The sequence below is a fragment of the Pygocentrus nattereri genome, chromosome 26 (genome assembly GCF_015220715.1).
Source record: "Pygocentrus nattereri isolate fPygNat1 chromosome 26, fPygNat1.pri, whole genome shotgun sequence".
NCBI classification, from domain to species: Eukaryota; Metazoa; Chordata; class Actinopteri; order Characiformes; family Serrasalmidae; genus Pygocentrus; species Pygocentrus nattereri.
This window is the reverse complement of record NC_051236.1, coordinates 30,294,429-30,315,433: the sequence shown is the minus strand read 5'-3', so window position 1 is coordinate 30,315,433 and position 21,005 is coordinate 30,294,429. Positions and strand designations below refer to the sequence as shown.

General features: G+C 39.9%; 1 protein-coding gene across 15 annotated transcripts in view; it reads left to right on the top strand.

The window, feature by feature from the left end:
• The window catches only part of ptprfa (protein tyrosine phosphatase receptor type Fa), a 349,840-nt gene that overhangs the window by 291,160 nt on the left and 37,675 nt on the right, over nt 1–21,005 (top strand). For 11 of the 15 annotated variants that reach the window (XM_037535014.1, XM_037535013.1, XM_037535011.1 and 8 more), the window contains 5 exons: nt 2,814–2,895; nt 8,622–8,837; nt 17,532–17,692; nt 19,413–19,424; nt 20,187–20,299. In XM_037535014.1, the coding sequence (XP_037390911.1) occupies nt 2,814–2,895; nt 8,622–8,837; nt 17,532–17,692; nt 19,413–19,424; nt 20,187–20,299 (584 nt within the window). The remainder of the gene's footprint in view (nt 1–2,813; nt 2,896–8,621; nt 8,838–17,531; nt 17,693–19,412; nt 19,425–20,186; nt 20,300–21,005) is intronic. The other 4 variants (XM_037535019.1, XM_037535021.1, XM_037535023.1 and 1 more) reach the window with 1 other exon arrangement.

Genomic DNA, 21,005 nt, shown 5'->3' with positions numbered 1-21,005 from the left:
TAAGCTCATATTGTACAGAAAGTGATGAGCTATTTTCTCTGGCTTTACTTCTACAACAACAATGCAGGTGCGTCTAATAGAGTAGACAGTGTGTGGGTGGGTCATTCTCAGCACTGCAGTAACAGTCGTGGTGTGTTAGTGTGTGTTGTGCTGGTACAAGTGGATCAGACACAGCAGTGCTGGTGGAGTTTTTAAACACTGCCCACTCACTGTCCACTCTATTAGACACCCCTACCTTGTCAAGCCACTTTGTAGATGTAAAGTCAGAGACGACAGCTCATCTGCTGCTGCACAGTTTGTGTTGGTCATCCTCTGGTCCTTCATCAGAGGCCACAGGACGCTGCCCACAGGATGCTGTTGGCTGGAGTTTTGGTTGGTGTTCTGTAACTGTAGAACTACAAAGTGCAGCTATACAGTAAGTGGAGCTGATCAAATGGACAGTGAGTGTAGAAACAAGGAGTAGGTCATAATTTTATGCCTGATTGGTGTAAATGAATGAATTAAGAGATGAAACAGTATAGAAGGAGTGAATGTTCTAGAGGTTAAGGGCCGTGATGCTAGAGTATCTGTCCTCAGCAGTCAGTGTGGAGTTGTTGAAGTCTAGGTGTCCAGTGTCAGAGAACCAGGCAGTGCAGCAAGGAAAGTGTAGTATGAAGCTCAGCTAAATGTAGGTGGTGCTGGACCATGAAAGAGGACTCCAAGAAACCATGCAGTTCAAGACATTCATTCCTCATTTCCCCTGAATACATACCATACTGATTAGTTTCAGAGTAGTTATTCATTTATGGTAGGTTCTGAGAAATGTATAAATATGTTAATATAGTGAACGTAAGCATGTACATAATAGGCCACCACCAATTAAAATAGAAATATTAACAATATTGAAAATTAATACAGCGAATATAAATATTCAGTGAAGCAGAAATGACCCTAGAATCTACTGCCGTAAGGGTTTGACTATTTGGATTCCAGTGATGATTGCATGCTTATGATTCAAGTATGATTCAGATTACTCACTATGAAATTACAGGATATGATTTAGAAACTATAAAGATATTCCACAATTTCATGAACTGAAATAACTATAAATGAAAAGGTTTACTAACACTAATGCTGAAAATGTAATGATTAACATGATTCATTTCTCTGCCCTAATACTACACAACATATTGAACAGTCGGATGTTTGAACATCCAGTTACTTCGGAAAAAAATCTTTTTATGTTAACTTCGGTGATTATCGCTGCTGAAGAATCTTGGAAAATCACACCTCGGACGCTTGGCTAACGTGGGTGTTTCCACTTGTTTCTCTGTCCACACAAAAACACATGCAGAAGTGTTTTTCACTCACATATGTGAACGTCTATAGCGAGATCAGTGTATTATTTTCCTTCTCCTATGAAGTTCCCATTTTGGAGATAAGAGATTTTATTCCGACTCTGGTTGCGATTGAGGTTTTAATGTAGAACACTGGAAATTGTCGTTGGATTCATTCATGTATTTCAAACTGATTGAGAGCTGAGATGTAGCACTAATAGTGTATAGTGAAAATGATTATCACTGATGAAGATTTTGAAGAATCTTGCGCATCCTGCTATTCAGCGGCGAACCCTGATCTGACTGTGTATGTGCGTGTGAGAGGGCAGAATCGCTCAGACTTAATTGGGTCTCAAGTGTTTGTTGCAGTCAGTGAGTAAGCCAGAGGCTGCGAGGCTATAGAGAAATAATTTAGAAATGCAATCAGTATCTTAATGTTCAACCAGACCGCTTCATCAGAGAGCAGACTGGGGGCTGAGCGCACGCACGACAAACCAATCTCAAACTCCGAATGGGAAAAAGTAGAAGAGCATGTTCTCTGAAGAATCCTGAAATGGCGTCTGCCATTTGTACGTGACGTGAAGATAGAAAAGCTCCATGGCGTCTGTTGGGTTTTTGCTGTAATTGCTCAGGACACACTGCAGTTCTGACTCTCAGTCCTTTTTTGTTTCCAAATACCTCTGTGGGTAGAAGGGCTGCACAAGTCAAACAAAATACCACATTTCAATTCTATTGCTGCTTATTGCAATTATGGTATATCTTACTTAATGGAAAGGACACACTAGTAAATCCTCATAACTCTTTATTCTGCCAAATATGTTGCACAGACGAGGAATTTGTCTTGGTAGTACACCGACTGACAAATGTCTCAACAAAAATAAGACAGTAACTAAGCCAAAAATAAAAGTAGAATAATTAGAATCAAGAATGAGACATTATAAGAATGGAAAGTGAGAGATTGACATTAACTATTGATTAAATATTGAATTGAACATGTTGATTAGATGGGCATACTGTGCATTATAATAGATGAAGCAAACTGTTTTAAAGAAGGGAGGACTGTAGTGGGAGCACTGGGGTGTCAGATGTGACTTTGGGGCAATTGTAAATGATTAAATGGGTCATGGGTCACGTAGAATTTTGCTTAGGACCCCAGGGAGGCCAGGACCGGCTCTAAAACCACTGATCATTAATGTGAAATACAGGTTTTCAAATGACAAACAACACAGACATATTCCTCAGTTTGGAAAATCACGCCTAGGGTATGTTTAATCTGACACTTGGCTGACATGTGGGTGTTTTCAGTTGTTTCTCTACTTTGACGTAATATAAAATCAAACATGTATTCATGCAGAAGAGTTTTTCACTGACATATGTGATTTTAATTCATTTATTTGTGTGTGTGTGTGTGTGTGTGTGTGTGTGTGTGTGTGTGTGTGTGTGTGTGTGTTTGTGTGTGTGTGTGTGTGTGTGTGTGTGTGTGTTTTTGCCCTGTAGGTCTTACTACATAGTGGTAGTACCCCTGACTCCAGGCAAACCACGACACTGGGAAAGCCCAGAAGACATGGATCTAGATGAGGTGTGTAAACGCAAAATCAGAACACTGGAAACAATGTATATATGTCTGTTATATGAATGTGTATGTATGTTTGTGTGTGTTTGTGTGTGTTTGTGTGGATGATGACTTCATTGGCCATTATTTTAAGTGTAAGCCTTATATGCCTTTTAACATTTGGCCAACTCTGGCTTTTTCACAATTTTGCTTATATAGTTTATTGATGGGCACTGTCCCTGACAAATTAATTAGTAAAATATATTAAAAGTTGTGCGGCAGTCTTAACTTCCACACCAGTAAGGTGGACCCACAGTGTAGAGGTTTCTGATAAAGTCACTGAGTGTGTATTTATATGTGTGTGTAAGTGGGTAGGTGGGTGTATGTACGGTTTGTGTGGAAGTTAAAGCTAAGAGGGTTGGAGAGAACCTTTGGCATTGTCGGACTTGGTAAATATACTTGCGTTTGAAAGATTTGAAGCCTAAAGCAAACTGTTGGAATCTGATTGGTTCTGGACTCAGTCCACAGCTGAAGCCAGTTTGGCTGGTGGATTTATTCCAGCTGAAACTGTTGCATGGTAGTTGAGGCAGGAGTGGCCTCAGTAGGCGGCCTGTAGTGAGTCCCAGTCCATTTGCCATCGCCTACAGCTTATTCTGAATTACTCGGATCTCCTGGCAAAGAGCTGCAGTACGACTAATGGCCTGTGCCATTCAGTGTTATGCTATGTTATGATTTCGCAGGAATCACCTCCCTCAAGGCTGAATGCAATCATTTAGCCAGTGGTATATTGTCATTGTCATAAGAAAACCTCATAACCATTTTACCATTTGAAGATATCAGCTGCTCTGTACATTGTGTGAAAAGTCTTTCTTTTTTCAAGTTTTCCTTCTTCTCTAAAGTTCCCATTTCAGAGATATAAGCTTTTCTTATAACAGTGATGATATGAATGGTAAGCAATTCTGCATAACACAGTTTAGTGGTTACTCCCTTTAATGAAAGCAAAGTCAAACAATGGCATATATTTCCCATTTCATAACACACTTGGCCTACAAATTTATCCTAATATCAGAATCTTCTCAGCACCATTAAGAATATCTGGTAACACTTTTTGAGTGGTCCACTGTCGATGCTTTGTAGGTACTTAACAGGAAATTACAACCCCAGTTCCAAATAAGTTGGAACACTGTAAAATGTAAATAAATGTAAATAAAAACAGAATGCGATGATTTGCATCTCATAGACTCATATTTTATTCACAGTAAGAACATGGAACACATATCAGATGCTGAAAGTGAGACATTTTGCCTTTTCATGAAAAATGTGAACTCATTTAGAACTTGATGGCAGCAACGTACCTCAAAAATGCACGCACCTCAAGGCCATGTCTACCATTGTGTAGCATCCTCTCTTCTTTTAAAAACTGTCTGTAAATGTCTGCTAAGTGAGGAGACCAATTGCTGGAGTTTTTGAAAAGGAATGCTGTCCCATTCTTGTCTGATGTAGGATGCTGGATGCTCAACAGACCTGGGTTTTCTTTGCAGGATTTTTTGTTACGTGATGTTTTCTATTGACGAAAAGTCTGGACTGCAGGCAGGCCAGCTCAGCACCTGGACTCTTCTTCTGCAAAGCTATGTTGTTGTGATGGATGCAGTATGTGGTTTAGCATTGTCTTGCTGAAATGTGCAACTCCTTCCCTGAAGCAGATGGTGTCTGAATGCGAGCACATGTTGTTGTTCTAAAACCTCTGTGAACTGTTCAGCATTGATAGAACCTATCCAGATATGTAAGCAGAACATGCCATAGGCACCAATGCAACCCCATACCATCAGAGATGCAGGCTTTTGACCTGTGCACTGATAACAAGATGGATGGTCCACAGGACACAGTGTCTGCAGTTTCCAAAAAGAATTTCAACTTTTGATTCATCTGACCACAGAACAGTTTTCCACTTTGCCTCAGTTCATTTTAAATGAGCTTTGGACCAGAGAAGACAGCGTTTCTGCATTGTGGCAGCATTTCTGGATCATGTTGGTATATGGTTTCTTCTTGCATTTGTGGATTGCATAGCGAACTGTGCTCACAGACAATGAGTTCTGAAAGTTTTCCTGAGCCCATGTAGTGATGTCCAGTACAGAATCATGCTTGATTTTAACGCAGTGCCACCTGAAGGCCCAAAAATCCAATATTGACCGTCAACTTGTCCCTCGTGTACAGGGATTTCTCCAGATTCTCAAAATGATATTACTTACAGTAGACGGTGTGTTATCCGAAGTCTTCGCAATTTTACATCGAGGGGCTCCACAGTTTTCAGATGCAGTTTTTCACTGATTGGTGAACCTCTGCCCATCTTTGCTTGTTTTTTGCTCTTTTTATACTCAGTCATGTGAGTTTGCACCTCCAGCTGTTTTTTTATTATTATTACGACTTACTTTTCCAGCCTTTTGTTGCCCTGTTCAACTTTTTTGAGATGCGTCGCTGCCATCAAGTTTTAAATGAGTTAATATGTCTCATTAAATGGTAAAACGTCACACTTTCAACAGCTGATATGTGTTCTACGTTCTATTCTATATAAAATATGGGTCTATGAGATTTGTAAATCATTGCATTGCGTTTTGTATTTACATAATACACAGTGTCCCAACTTTTTCGAATTGGGATCGTAAATTACATGTCTATTAATATCTATTAACATTGAGTTTTGACTTTTCCCTAATCTTAAATTGAAGGCATAGTCTAATCCTAACCTAACAGCTGTACATGTAAGTTTTATTGAAATAAGTACCGTTATTTTACTAAAAGAAGTAGCATTACTCAGTCTGGATAAACACGCTGAAATATGGTATCCTTGCTTAAATGTAATAGTAATTCATTTGAAGTTGTAATATTAATGGATTTCACCAGAGTTTTTCCAACCACATCATAAGTCTTGAGGTACTAACATCTCACACAGAGACTCAAAAAGAAGGTCCTGCTGGATGTTTAGGTCTAAAGTGCAAAATCAGCAGTATGCTGATGAAAATGACAAACACAGATTATACAGTTACATCTTCAGAAGACATGCCCTTGAAGTTTTGAAGTTCTCTTTGAATACTCTTGAATAAAGTTTCATCTGAAGCACAACCAATGTTACAAAAAATATTTTTCTGCATGTTGCATGAAATTACATATTTCCACCAAAGAGGTCTCCAGATACCATATGTTACATACTGTAGTTTTAACCTCAACTCAAAACCTTATACTGCTGATAGCATTTCACCAGATTTTCGCCAATTTCTCTTTAACCGCTTACATTTTAAGGGCCAGTGTTTTTGCGCAACAGCAGTGATAGGTTATAAGTAAAGAACATTATGCTGCTTGTTAGTTCTGAAGTACGTTTTAGTTTAGCTGACAAAATAGTTTTACTGTGTAGTATTTACCAAATAATGTATAAGTGATACTTTTTTAATCCCACAAACGGGGAAATTCCACCTCCGCATTCAACCCATCTGTGAAGCGAAACACCACATACACACTAGTGAATGCACACACACTAGGGGGCAGTGAACACACTTGCCCAGAGCGGTGGGCAGCCCTATCCATGCCGCCCGGGGAGCGAATTGAGGGTTAGGTGTCTTGCTCAAGGACACCTCAGTCAGGGACCTCTGGTTACAGGGGCAGTCGTGGGCTGGAAGTTAGGGATCTGGCCCTGTGACCGGAAGGTTGCCGGTTTGATCCCCAGTGCCGACAGCACATGACTGATGTGTCCTTGAGCAAGACACCTAACTCCCAACTGCTCCCCGGGCGCCGTGGATAGGGCTGCCCACCGCTCCGGGCAAGTGTGTGCTCACTGCTCCCTTGTGTTTGTGTGCTCACTAGTGTGTATGTGGTGTTTCACTTCACGGTTGGGTTAAATGCGGAGGTGGAATTTCCCAGTTGTGGGATCAAAAAAGTATCACTTATCACTTACAGGGCCAGTTCCCTAACCTCAAGTCCACGACTGTATAGTAGTTACAGTAATAATAAGCTTATAATTCATTGTTTTAGCAACTGTATATCATCTATAGATGGTCATGCAAATAAAGCCAGAGAATTTATTTCACAAGCACCTCTGAGCTGTGGTTTCTGTAAACCATTCTGTGCTGTAAGGACTCTCCACACCCGGCAGTCTGTCAGTGCTTTGCTGAACAGACTTTTTTAACAAGTTCCTTTTTTCTTCTGCTCGATTTGACGTTTTCTGCTGCTGTGTTTCAGCTACAGGCCTTCTCCTCCCTGTCCTTCTGCTGCTTCTAAAAACCTAAAAACTCTGCTCGTAGCATTTCTTTCCTCTTTGTGTTATTAATACTGAGCTTTTGGGGCTTTTTCTCCTGAGCTTGCTTTCTTACAAATGCGCCGTCATCTGCAGAACGGGAGGGAAAAAAAGCTCTCAAAACTTTAATATGAGGTCTGTTGAATATCAAAAAGCATCAGGGCTCGTAAAATAAATATGCTACAATGGAAGGCAGGGCTTTTGAGGGTTTTTTTCTTAGCAGTGTCAATCACAAAGCCTGCGCAGTGCAGCACAGGGTTTCGGAGTGAAGAATGAAGCGTCTCTCGTTGGAAATGGGCATTCTTTATGAGTGTTACTCTCTCAGATGAGAGGTGTATTACTGCAGGGAGCCAACGTTGGAGTGTTGCTGTTTATTACTGCACTGAGATTATGGTTGTTTTCCTGCATCCCCTCAGTGTTCTTCATTCAGAATGCCACCGCACTCCATTTGTTCAAGTTTAATCCTGTTGCATTTGAATTGGCTTGTCGCAGTTTGTGTGTAAGTGAGTACAGACTGGCATACAGCATTGAAGAAGGAGAGCGAAGGAGTCGCAGAGCATCAGTAAACACAATGAGAAAAAGAAGGACAGCAAAAGACAGCAGTTATCCTATAGCCTGAATTGTGTCCATTTTTATGACTAACAATATGGCAAACAGTCGTGATTATGATGAATATGCTGTTGACTATTTGGTGGGTTTAAGATTCCATAACTTCTTAGCTTAATTAGCCTCATAGCTCCAGTACAAAACAAAAGAAGCAAACTTCAGACACCAAACATTTCTTCTCTGATTTACTACATTTGGGGTAACACTGTGATTCTGAAATGAATGGTATTAAAAGGGAGTTGGTTAACATTTGGCTGGAGTAGCAGCCTCTGCCCTTCTGAGCAGGCTTCTCCAGAGCATCTCATTCTATTACCAGTGCATCTTCTGTGGAGATTATACAGGGAGATTCACTGGAAAGAGGCCCAGAATATTCTGTAATAACTCTTGTTAGGAGGAATCAATCTGAATGAAACAACGTGCAATGCTCTCCCCGGTATATGGATCTTCGAAAAAGCCGGGAAGCCCCAGCGTCAGAGCGAGGAGGTAGGCGCCGGACGGCCGTTCTGATGTTTAACTTCCGTTTGCAGCTTCCGGGTGCAAGCCACCATATCCCTTCATGTGTCTGTCAGAAAACAGAGATCACTTCCAGCATTGTAATTGTAATGCAATCAATTACACATACATGAAGGTATGGATCTTTTTTAGCTCAGATTGCTTCGTCCTGTCAGGAGATACAACAGAATATTCGAGGCCTCTTTCGAGTGAATCTCCCTGTACAAGCTGTGTGTGGGCAATTAAATGCATGTGTCAGCACTGGGTGCACCTTAAAGTAACTGAATCCACTGTTGTAACTTGCGTATATATTTGCTTACATTAGACAGTGATGCATTGACCTCACTAAGTGCGTGTGTGTGTGTGTTAGCTGTTAGAGGCTGGTGGAGAATCCAGCTTGAGTAAGCGGCGGAAAAGGCAATCGCCGGACTTCCTGCGGCCATACATCGCTGCCAAACTCAAAACTCTCCCTGAGACCTTCATCCTGGGGGACGAGAAAACCTACAACGGCTTTTACAACAAAGCCCTGCCCGGCCAGCAGCAGTACTGCATCTTCATACTGGCTGCTCTCCAAGACCATGACTCAGTAAGTGTCACACCGCACACACACACACACACACACACACACACACACACACACAAATGTGTATCTTGGGGCTTACAATGGCCCATATGTTACTATGATAAAACAGCACTCTGACTAATCCTATCTCTAATCTTATTCATGTCTGACATCAAATATTTCCTTATTTTACTAACCACTTTAAAATGGTCGTTTGATATGTAAGACAGACTTGATATGAGACCATGACATGGCATGACACACATAAATCAGTGATGTTTGTCATTGAATATTAAATATGTAATGTGTTTGCAGACTTTGTTTACATATTGATAGTGTATTTGATGAATTTTGCTGATTTGCTCTTGGTTATTTGCTGGCCCTGTTGCAAAAGCTGCACATTTAGACACCACTGTTGCACGTTTTGCTCTTGTATCAGTGGCTGTTCCCAAATTTCCTTTCTGTGTGCAGGAATCAGCTTTGACTCAGTACTACTGATATTGTAGAAAACCTATAGCGTTATATTTACTTTTTTTTAACTGACTTGGTTAGAAAGTATCTTTTTTGACATTATTAGTAGCTTTTATTGGCATAACGGTTTAGGCTGCCCTACCTACCTGTGTTAATCTGTGTTAGTTAAATTACGTTATAGAACGGAGTTTCTCAGTGCTGAAGTCTTTCCCCTTCCCTAGCACATCAGATACAGCTAACGAGGGTCTTGATAATTAACTTACGAACTGGATAAATAGTTACTAGCTACTTAACTACAGTGACTGCAAAAACCGGGACTGGACTTAAGGTCCAGACTTGCACACTTTAGATTGATAATGTAAGAATATAGCTCATATAGTGTAAGAATATAGTGAATGGTATAAGAATATATGCCATTTTAAAAAAAGGTTGTCATGTTGTGCAAAATGTAAATAAAAAGAGAATGTAATTATGTACAAATTAATAAACCCTATATTTAATTGAAAATAGTACAAAGGCAACATATCAGATGTTGAAACTGAATTTCATTGGTTTTTAGGAAAGGGGCATGAACTGAGTAGACCAATTGCTGCAGTTTTAAAAGTGAAATGTTTGCCCATTTTTGCTTATATAGGATTTTAGCTGCTCAACAGTTCAGGGTCTCATTTGTCATATCTTTTGTTTCAAGCCAGTTTAGTCATGCTGTTGTAATACATGCAGAATGTGGTTTGGCATCGTCTTGCTGAAATAATTATATACCATAGATGATGACATCCCCAAGTTCTTTGCTATTTTACGTTGGGAAATATTATTATTGAATTGTTGCACTATTTGTCTGCACAGTCTTTCACAAAGACTGGGGAGGCAGTCGTAGGGAACTGGCCCTGTGACCAGAAGGTCGCCGGTTCGATCCCCAGTGCCGACAGTCCATGACTGAGGTGTCCTTGAGCAAGACACCTAACCCCCAATTGCTCCCTGGGCACCGTGGATAGGGCTGCCCACCACTCTGGGCAAGTGTACTCACTGCCCCCTAGTGTGTGTCTATTCACTAGAGTGCATCACTTCATGGATGGTTAAATGCAGAGGTTAAATTTCCCCAGTTGTGGGATTAAAAAGTATCAAAGTGGTGAACCCCTCAACATATTTTCTTCTGAAAGACTCAGCCTCTCTAAGATGTTCTTTTTTTAGCATTACACAACTTTATCAGGCTTTGGTTGCCCTTGTCCCTTCTTTGTTGAAAAGTGTTGCTGGCATCAAATTCAAAATCAGCATGTTTTTCAAAAAACAGTAAATTGTCTCAGTTTCAGCATTTGATATGTTGACTTTGCACTTTTTTATATTAAACACATTAAATATAGGGTTTAAATGATTTGCACATTGTCGCGTTCTGTTTTTATTTACAACTTGCACAACCTCCCAACTTTTTTGGAAACAAGGTTGTGGTTTAAGCGCATCGAGTCCTTAAATATTTAAAAAGGACATCATAAAAGAGGGTTTTTTTAACGTCTGGAGAATTCCTATAAAAACCTTTTACATCTTACACCTTTTTCCTCAGTGATAGAAGTTGCATCCATACAGCAATAAAATCACCACAGGACAAGCAAGTTCCTAGAAGGATGTATTTCATTTTATCATAATTTTACTTGGGCTCTTTAAGGAAATGGTCAAGAGACTCCATGTCAGTTTTATCCCATTTGAAAAAGGCTTATGTGAGGACATTGAGCACTTTGTGAATATACCTAAGCAGTTGAATTACAGCTGTGCTTCCACAAACACGGTTTCTTTTTGCATTTTATTGTCTGCATCCTCCTGCTATACACTTTAACATGACAACTGTGATGTGTAAGAACATAACTGTACTAATCCACTGCTTGATAAGACTTTGATAAAGCCTTTATTGCTCTACTTTTTCCAAAATGCCTTGGTGAGCGGTTGTTTCAGGATCTGTAAATTGAGACTTGTTGTTTTATTTAAAGGACGCAATTTAGGAACTTTTAAAGCTTTGTTTTTTCTTCTGCGAGCTTGCTTGGATGACTTCTATTGTAGCCTTATGAAGAGACTCAGTGTTGCAGCAAATTAGAAGCAATTATCAAAACAAGTGTCTGGGAGGAACAACAGCATGGAGTAGATGAAATGGAAATGCGATTTGGCTCCAAATGACTGAAACCATCCCTTAACGCTTGTTTTTGATAACCATTGGAGAGGTGAATGCAGGGGAGTTTAGGAGAAAGGAAAGAAGAGAAAGTGAGGAAAACAGACAAAGTGGAAAAGAAAACAAGGAGAAAAAAAGAAGAAAGAGGAGAAGAGAAGCACAGAAAGTCAAGCAGAGAAGAAAAGGACTGAAAAGAAAAGCTGGCTAACGGTATGGGGAGCTGTGAAGTTGGATATAGGAATCAGTCTATAAACCAGCTTGATCATTTGGAGCTAAACAAAATGGCAGAGGGCGAGAGAGGAGACGGAGAGAGAGACAGACCGAGAAAGAGAGGCCGATCCGCAGGGCTTCTGACTGGGTGGGCAAAGGACAGCTGGAGCAGGACAGAGATAAAATAGCACTTTCACTGTCAGAGGAAGAAAAGATAAATATTCAGACGTTTAGGAGTGACATTTCAGTCTTCGCTTGGCTTCTATATTGATCTTAATGCAATTCTGCAATTAATCTAATTTTGTGTCCTTTGCCCTCCCTCGTCACTTTCACTCTTATGTTGTCTGTCATTTCCTCTCTTACTTTTCCATCCACACACTCACACGCATTGTGTTGAGGCTGCGTTGGTAAGTAGAGGGACTTCAATGAAAGGCGGTGCATTACTCACTCAGTGGGACGCTTCCATCAGATAGAGGAGCTCAAATTGATCAGTGTGAAAGCTCCCCTTGGAGAGGATCACTCAGGGCTTTCTGCTCCACTCTCACTGTGCTCTCCAACAGCCTGCTGCCATCACTCACAGAGTTTTTCTCCTGCAGTTAACCCTCAAGTGTGACACAGACAGAGAGGAAGAGTAAGAGGGTGGGAGAGAAAAGAGAGACGAGGACAGGGGGGAAGATTCAATCCTCACTCTGAATGTTTCATGTATGATTTGTGCTTGAAAAAGCTTGAAAAGAGAAGAAATTCCTTTCAGATGACACACAGAGCAGGTTTTCAGCCAAGCATTGTGTTAGTCTTCTGTTAGCCTGTTGTTAAACAGCCCAACATTAGTCCTGCTGAAAATTTTAGCCCTACTTTAGTCCAGTGATAGCCAAAGTTAGTCAGCCCGATGTTAGTCGTTAGGTCAGCCCATCGTTAGGTCAGTTTTTGTCCAGCTGTTAGCCCAACATTAGCCAGACAGGTTAATTTATAGCCCTGCTTTCTGTTAGGCTGCCGCTTGCTCAGACTGTCAGGCACAGCACAAAGAGGCTGTGCGTGTGAACGTTTAAAGTGAATTACACCCAGCAAATTGATCCATTTAACTTTATTTTGTGGCACATGGATCAGCATGTCTCTCTACAAACAGCTCTATCAAGGTGAAAGCAATGAAACGGAGCAAAGACAGGACACCCTCTGGCTCTGTTTATGACAGAATAGAGTTTGTGATAGCTTCTTAATTACTGATGTTGCTGATTAAGGAACCGTTATCGACTAAGTCGCTCGCTCTTGCTGAGGGCAGCATTAGTCCTTCCTGAAAAGAGAACGCAAACATGTCATTATTAGGGATTAAATTGAAAACAGAAGATTTGCGTGGAGTAGACTAGATACTGGAAGTTTAGGAGCATGTAGAGAAGGAGTGCCTCCCTACTTCCAGCACTGTTTTGGTGATTCTTCTGCCTTGATATACCTACTAAACCTGGTTAGGTTGAGGAAATAAAAAAAACCACATCAGAGGGCTGCTATGGAAGATCAGTGCTCTAGATCAATGGCACTTTGTGGCTGGTTTAATTATTCAAGGGGGCAAAAGAAACTACTGAGGGGGCTCAACTCCCCTTACCTAGTAATCCATGGGCAATAGGCATCTCTGTTTGTAGTAACTATCAACATTCATGATTGTTGATTCTCTTCAGCATCACCAGAATCAGAATCAAGCTTTATTGGCCAGGTATGGAATATAGGAGGAATTTGGTTTTGGTTACAGGAGCTCACAGTGCACAGTATCAGGCAGACATTCACATAAGGGAATAAGATCAAATACATACAAAATAAAGTCAAATAAAAACCTGCATTCCTACTCACTCACTCAGTCACACACACACACACACACACACACACACACACACGTCATACCTGTAAACCTTACATTGTGCAATGTATGAGTCTAAAGTTAAAGTGCTGAGTGCAGCAGCAGTTAAAGGGTGTATGGTTGTACCAATACAACACAACACTGTAGAATCAGACATATCGTAGCTTTAAATGTATTCACTTTAAAGAAGCGTACCAACACCAGCCAGACATGGAACCCAAATAAAACTGTAAACTGCGCTTTACCCAGCTTACCCAGCACAAACCTAAACGTGATAAACTCTGCTGTTGATGTGAATCACCATTCTTACACAGAACACCTGCCTTGTGGCTTTTTCCATCTTTTTAAATGTCACTTAAGTGCTTAATTACAGTCAAAAAGTAAACAAATCTTTGTCCTACCCCAGCTCAGAAGAGTTGCTGCTGTCTTAATGTAGCTTTGAATCTTGTAAGTAGTTTATTTTTCTACTGTATACAGAGAAATGTTGTTGTAAGACTCCATTCAAATAAATTAGCTGTCCCTTCTTGGTGTGCAACATCCTTATTCTGTGCTCGCTGAAAACAAGTCCATCAATTTTGAGGCGTCTGTGTTTCTTGCCCAGATTGGTCAGTTTGTGTAGCAAATCTGTTCTGCTACCTCTAATAAAGTTGATAGATGAAGCTAAAATTAAATGAACTCTCTTCCATGGTTGTTTTTAATGATTGGACTGTGAGGATTTGCAGTGATGCAGGGCTAATGCTTGGTGGGTGTAACAATGTAGGAACTAGATCTTTAAAAATTGAGTTGAGATGACGAGCTTTATTTCGTCAACAGAAAATGAAATAAACTGATGGCAGCATGTAGCTATATCTAATGGGCTCCCATCAGGCAGTAGCAGCTGAGATGTCTAAACAGCTTGCTTAGCTGGAAAATCCACATACTTAATGTGATTGTAGTTTCAAAAGGCTGCCCTGCAGCATAAATCATTACAAATAATGTTTAAGTTGCAAGACAAATAACACAAACGCAAAACTGAGGGGGTACAGTATTCTGTCCAAGGGGGTGTTGCCCTGACATGACCCCTTGTGGGGCTAGGCCTAGACCCAACTCAGTAAGCAATTATTAATGTATTCATACATTAATTGTTTGTTTTATTACAGGAGGAAAATGTATGCATGCAGTTTGGATTGAAGTTTAAAGATCAGATAAGTGTTTGACTAACACTGGGCAAGTCTTAGGCTGAGTCTGAGCTCAGTAATGATGGGATGTCTTAATGATGTGCTAATTTTGCATAAACATTGGATCAGAGCACAAAAACCACCAACTGTGCTGGACAATCCTGATGCAGAGAATGCATGCCATACTTCTTTGTCCCTGTAAGCCTGTGGTGTCCCCATAAACCTAATTTACCTCATGAAGGGCTTGTTGACAAGTATTGATGATGAAAGGAGCAACGATGATCGATGAACAATCATGAACAATTGATGAAGGAACATGTCGGAAGAAAACCTCGTATCTTCATTTTTGACGTTTTTCAGTTTTGAATATAATTTGAAAAGACCTGTTGGTCTTTACATTGTGTGTAAATTTCATGATGAATGGACCAAAATAAATGGCCCAAAATTGCTTGGAAATATGTCTGTTTCCATCGACTTCCATTAAAAGTAAAGTAGGTTTTTTCCTTCTCCTGTAAAGTTACTATTTTGGAGATACGAGGTTTTCTTCCGACAAAAGCGATTTGTTACTTATTAAGTTTATTGATTTGTTAGCATGTTAGTTACATTGTTATTTATTTAGATATGCCAGTTGTCAGTGAGTAAGGTAGTTAGTGAGTTAACAAGTTAGGTAGGTTGCTAGTTTTCTAGCTATTTTTAGTGAAGTAGTTTGTTATTCCATGTTCTACCTAGTGAGGTTGTTAGTGAAGTAGGCTGCTAGTAAATTAGTTACACAGTAAGGGGATTATTGAAGTAGACTAGTATTGTGTTAGATGGGAAGGTAGTAAATCAAGTAGGTTGTTAGTGAGTTAGATAATGAGGTGCTCAGTGAAGTAGGTTGCTAGAGAGTTGGATAGTCAGGTACTTAGTGAAGGGGTTTATTAGTTTTCTAGCTAGGGAGGTAGTTACTGAAGTACTTTGGTAGTTTTCCAGTAAATGAGGTAGTTAGTAAAGTAGTTTGTTACTGTTTCACATCTTTGAAAAATACAAAAATGCACAATTCCCCAGAGCTGACACTGAAAAATCCGGCTGCGGTATGTGTTTAGAAATAGCACCAACACTGGTCATGAAGATATTTCGTAAAACAAATAGGCATCTCCTGCCGCACTTCTCCATTTCGGTCTCTATGGAAAGCTATAAACAGAGAGGAAACGCACCCATCTCTCTTTTTTTCTCTTTATCTCTCGCTCTTTAAATAGTCCCAGCGCTTCATGCCTGCAGGCTCCGTGCTGTAATGATCCACATGTGTCTGCAGAACTGGATTTTTTATTTATTTATTTTTTTGGGTTTCTGCTGTCGTTTCCGGAGGGAGTGGAGAAGGTGTTGCGCTGATGGGATTTGTCCTCAAAGGCCACTGATGCATTTCCTCCAACTCTCATTGGGGTGGAGAAGTCCCTCTCCTCCCTCTACACTCACTCTCTCTCTCTCTGTCCCTCTATTCAACCATTTCCCTCTCTCCATCTCTTCCTCCCCATCTCACTCTCTCATGCCCTGCTGCGCTGTCTAAGAGCTGTTTCTAAAGCGATTAGTGAGGCTGTGTTTGCAGGAGAGTTCGCCAGTCTCTCTGCAGCTTTGAAGATTTGTTGGGTTTCTTCCTCTTGCACTGTAACTCACTCTAATAGAGCTCATCCAGTGCATTTAGCGTTCAGTCAGCAGTTTAGACAGCTGCACTGCATCTGAAGCTACACCAGACCAATGGGCCTTCTGCATCTGGTTAACCTTTAGGAATCTAGTTATTATTGTCATTTTGCATTATACTATGCAAATGTAATAACATAATTACATAGATAATTACATAGTTATGCAAAGTGTTTCATTTACATTTGATTTACATCCTGGATCAGTTAGTCTGATTCTTCATGTCTACTAGTCTGGATCCAAAATGGGAGAAACAATTTTTCTGCAAATAGGACTGCACATACAACAGTGACTTTTCTTTAACTTTAAATTGCAATAATATATTCTCTTCTACTTGCAAACCCAAATGTGGCCTGACTTGAATGTTTAAATACAGTTTTCACAGAATTTTTCCACCTGTTTCGATAAGCCAAAAGTGAGAATTCATTGATATAAAATGACAGCATTCTTTTGATATTGCTTTAAAACGGCAGCAAGTGGTAATGTGCCTTCAGGTCTTTCAGAAAGCCTCACTATGTTACTGGGGATATAGGATTGGTTGGAAGAAAACGTCCATATAAAATAAATAAATAAAAACTTATATATAGAATCTTACATTGCTGTAATATACAGTGTCTTTTTTATCCTTTTAAGACTGAACTCTGAAACAACTGGCTTCATACACATATGCAGCTAAATATTAACATCTGAGAGGTCAAGTTGCTTCATCCATCAGACGATAGGGTTTTTTTACCTAACATAGCTGCATAAAATCAGGCTTACAATGTTGAAAGCAAAAATAGAGCAAGCATTCAAACAAAAACCTGATACAGCATGAATGCCCCACACTGAGCAGGTGTTATAATGTAGCACAGTATTCTCCTTCTTCAAAGAATAATAATAAGTGCTATTAATTTAAATACTTTTTCCTATATTTCATTTCAAACTTTTAGTTAAATTCAGTTGCCCCTAGTTCAGACTGTTTAGCTAGTTGCTTCTAGGTTATTTTAGTTTGAAACTCCTGTTTTAAGCAAATAGTAGGGGTAAATCTTTTCAAACACAGTTGCTAAACATTGCAGTGTGACATACAAGCATCCAATTAAAGCCTTTTGACTGTGGAGGGCCAGTTTTATATCTGTGGTTCGGTTTCACCAGCTAAGAAACTATTTATTACTTGTATGCTGCCCTAAAGGTTCAATATAAGGGTTCTGACTCTACATTGCTTGCTCTAGAAAACATTTGCTGCGAGTCCATTCTCCGACCCCATCATGGTGCGGCTCCACAGCGGGATGTTCCGGCATGCAGAGGATCCTGAGATGCTGTGGGTGATGGGACCAGTACTTGCCGTCATCCTCATTATCATCATTGTAATCGCCATCCTCCTCTTCAAAAGGTGAGACACATTTCATGCATAATAATAATAATAATAATAATAATAATAATAGTAGTAATAGTTGCCACTCATCACAGTACATGTGTCACAATTTAGATGTATCAAAATGACCATTGAATCACAATGGTTGATGCTCAAAAGTCTTAAATCATAATAATACAGTAATTATAATGGGACTATTAAACTTAAAAAACTATTTGATACTCCAGCCAGTAATTTGACAGTAGAAACTGAGTATTTAATATTGAACATAATATGAATGTACAAAATCTTGGTAATTGATATCATGTAGAATATAGGCTACGAAAGAATATTTTGCTGTGTTGTTCGATAACTAGAAGCAAATGTTTTTATGTGTGAGTCAGTTTCCGTGTTTTTCTGTCTCTCAGGAATAAATAGCTGGTCTCGTTCTCTCTCGGGAGAATAAGAATCCTTTCTCACCAAAATTGCTGACTCATTGTAACCCTGCAGAAATGCTGAGTCACACCCAGGAACAGACAGTTTCATTAAAGCGGAGTTGAAAATATGGAGTCAGTGGGGAGATGGGAGAGTAATGCCATAGATAATTAAAGACAGTGAGGAGGTCTGGCCTGAGCGCAGGTGTCAGACCATGATTCTGCACCGCAGGAGAGACACCTCAGCAAGTCCTGCATTGGGGAGCTTTATACAGGCAAACACAGAAGGATGACCACAAAAAGTTCCTAGGAAAAGACATCGTCAAGTTAGAAGAGTAGTGTTGGAAAATTCTTCATTTTACCTGCTCATTTCATTAAGAATCATTATTCTTGTAATCTTATTGGGTATTTATGAATATTCTATTTAAACAACATATTAAAGCAATAAAGGTATTTTCAAATATTTTGCCACCACTTTGAGATATTAACTGATTGGCCATTTGGATTTGGAAAGCCAGATTCATGTCAACCCCTTTCTCCACTTTGGTGGAGAACAGTGGTGTGTGTTAGAGCATCATGGTGATTGGTGGAGAATGATGGTGTTTGGTGGGGAGTGGTGGTTTTTGTTGAAGAATGTGTTGGTTGGAGATTGATGGTATTTATTGGAGAATTATGGTGTTTGGTGGAGAATAAGGTGTTTGTAGGAGCCTTTCAGTGGTTGGTGCATAATCTTAGTAAAAGTAATGAAAAATATAACGGCATAAATAAATATCAGATAGCAACATGTTAAAAAAATAGAGAAATATGAGGCAGCAACAAAGGCCAAAAATAGAATGAGAAAATATGCATATATAATTAATTACTCACCTAATTCCAAATTTCATTTGTTGCTTTTATTTCTTTCCTTTGCATTCTTATATTCTCTCTCTGAACTACAGTAAACTGAGTGACGAGGTCAACAGGTAGAGTCAAAAATAAAGTCACATTCAAGAAAAGCCAGGGTTCCACCCTCAGAGCCTGCAGTGTCTGCAGTGCAAGTCAGCAGTGGCAAAGTTACAATTTTCTAAATGTCTCCACAGACTTCTAATAAAGCTGTGTACAGAAGACTGGGACATAGTAGGAGTTGATGGAATCAGATGGAATCAGAATAGATACAATAGAAGAAGACAAAATTCATTAAGCAAGGAGCTCATAAGAGGTCATTTCTAACTTCAAATGTAAAGCTTTAACTTGGGTCCTCAGTATTTGTGACAAACTCTGAAATGTTCTCTTTGACTCTGTCTCTCTTTCTGTCATTCTTTCTGCTTTTTTCTGGATGGACGCAGCAAGCAGGAGAGGTAGGTACCATCCCCTGATTCATTTTCTTTCTCCCCATGGCCTCTGGGTCTGCTGTGATGAGTTAAAGTGACAACAGAAATACTTTATTCCAAATGTAGTCAGTCTACACCTGTTTGTCTGCAGTTTACCCCTGTAGTTTTGGATTGGAACAGGGATAAAAATGGACAAAAGCACAAACATTATTCTTTTAATTCTTAATTCATTATTCGTTTAAGTACTGCTATTGCCAGCAAATACGGTACTGCCAGAGAAAACAGCCTACACTAAAAAGAAGCTTCTTGTTGTTTATGTAATGGTTTTGATCCTAAAAGAGCTGCAACCACAGCCCCTCCCTATAAACACACTGCAACTGTTAGTGAACACCCACCTTACCTTCAAATATGCGTGATGGAGGCTGCTTGATCGCTTTGTGTTGATGTTCTCCACAAAACATGTGCAGTGGCAATCGCATTTCTCCCATATTTCTCCCTTTCTCCACTGAAAAGTAATGGAAATATGTGACTCATTTTGCATGTCAGTTATGAAGTAATAGTTTGCCTATTCATTGAAGGCTTAAATTAGAGGTACAAATGGATTCAGTGCAAAAACATGTTCCACTGCTCTTCACACTGCAGTAAGACAAAGCACACCTGGTGTGTATGCGTGTTTATTTTCCTGTTTGTGTGTGTGTGTGTGTGTGTGTGTGTGTGTGTGTGTGTGTGTGTGTGTGTGTGTGAGAGAGTAGTTTCTGCTCTAATTGCCCCTCTTGTTGTGGTGTGTAGGAAGCGAGCGTCTCCCTCAGCGAAAGATGAGCACTCTGCCGGAGTGAAGGATCATCTGCTAGCCCACTCTTCCGACCCTGTAGAGATGAGGAGACTCAACTACCAAACACAAGGTAATGCAGCTCTCACAGACACATGCATATAGAACCAAAATACATATGTCCTGTAGATGGAAAGTTTATTAGGCTTACTTAAGATGTGCTTTCTCACACTGGCCATTTAAACAGGTACATCCACCCCAGAAGGTTAGGTTTATAATATTGACTGTACTGCATTTGTTGTTGCACAGTTTTCAACTGCCATCTACCCTGGCCATGCCTGGTCAGTTCCTGAACACAGGACCCCCATAACACAAGATGAAAGTTTTTAACTGACTTTTTAACTGATGATGACAGTTTTGGTGGTCTACAAAGTCTTGCATGGTTGTTATTTTCTCTTATGCAAGTGGATTATCTTATATTAAATTTGTCCAAAAATATGCGGACACTTGGTTATTACTATTACTGACTCGTGGCAAAAGTGGCATCCTATGACGGCGCCACACTTAAAGTAACTGAGCTCTTGGGTATGACCCATTCTACTGCCAGTGTTCTTCTCTGGAGATTGCTTGGCTATGTACTTGATTTTATTCACCTGTTTAGTGTGATTTAAACACCTGAGCTCAATAATTAGCTGGGGTGTCCACAGGCCTTCTCTTCTCTTCTTAGAAATGTCTCTTAAAACATAAATAGCATGTACTTCATGGCTATTTTGACTGAAAATGAATTCTGACTGTTGCACAGTAGTGTATATTGATGTACACAAACACAAGTACACACA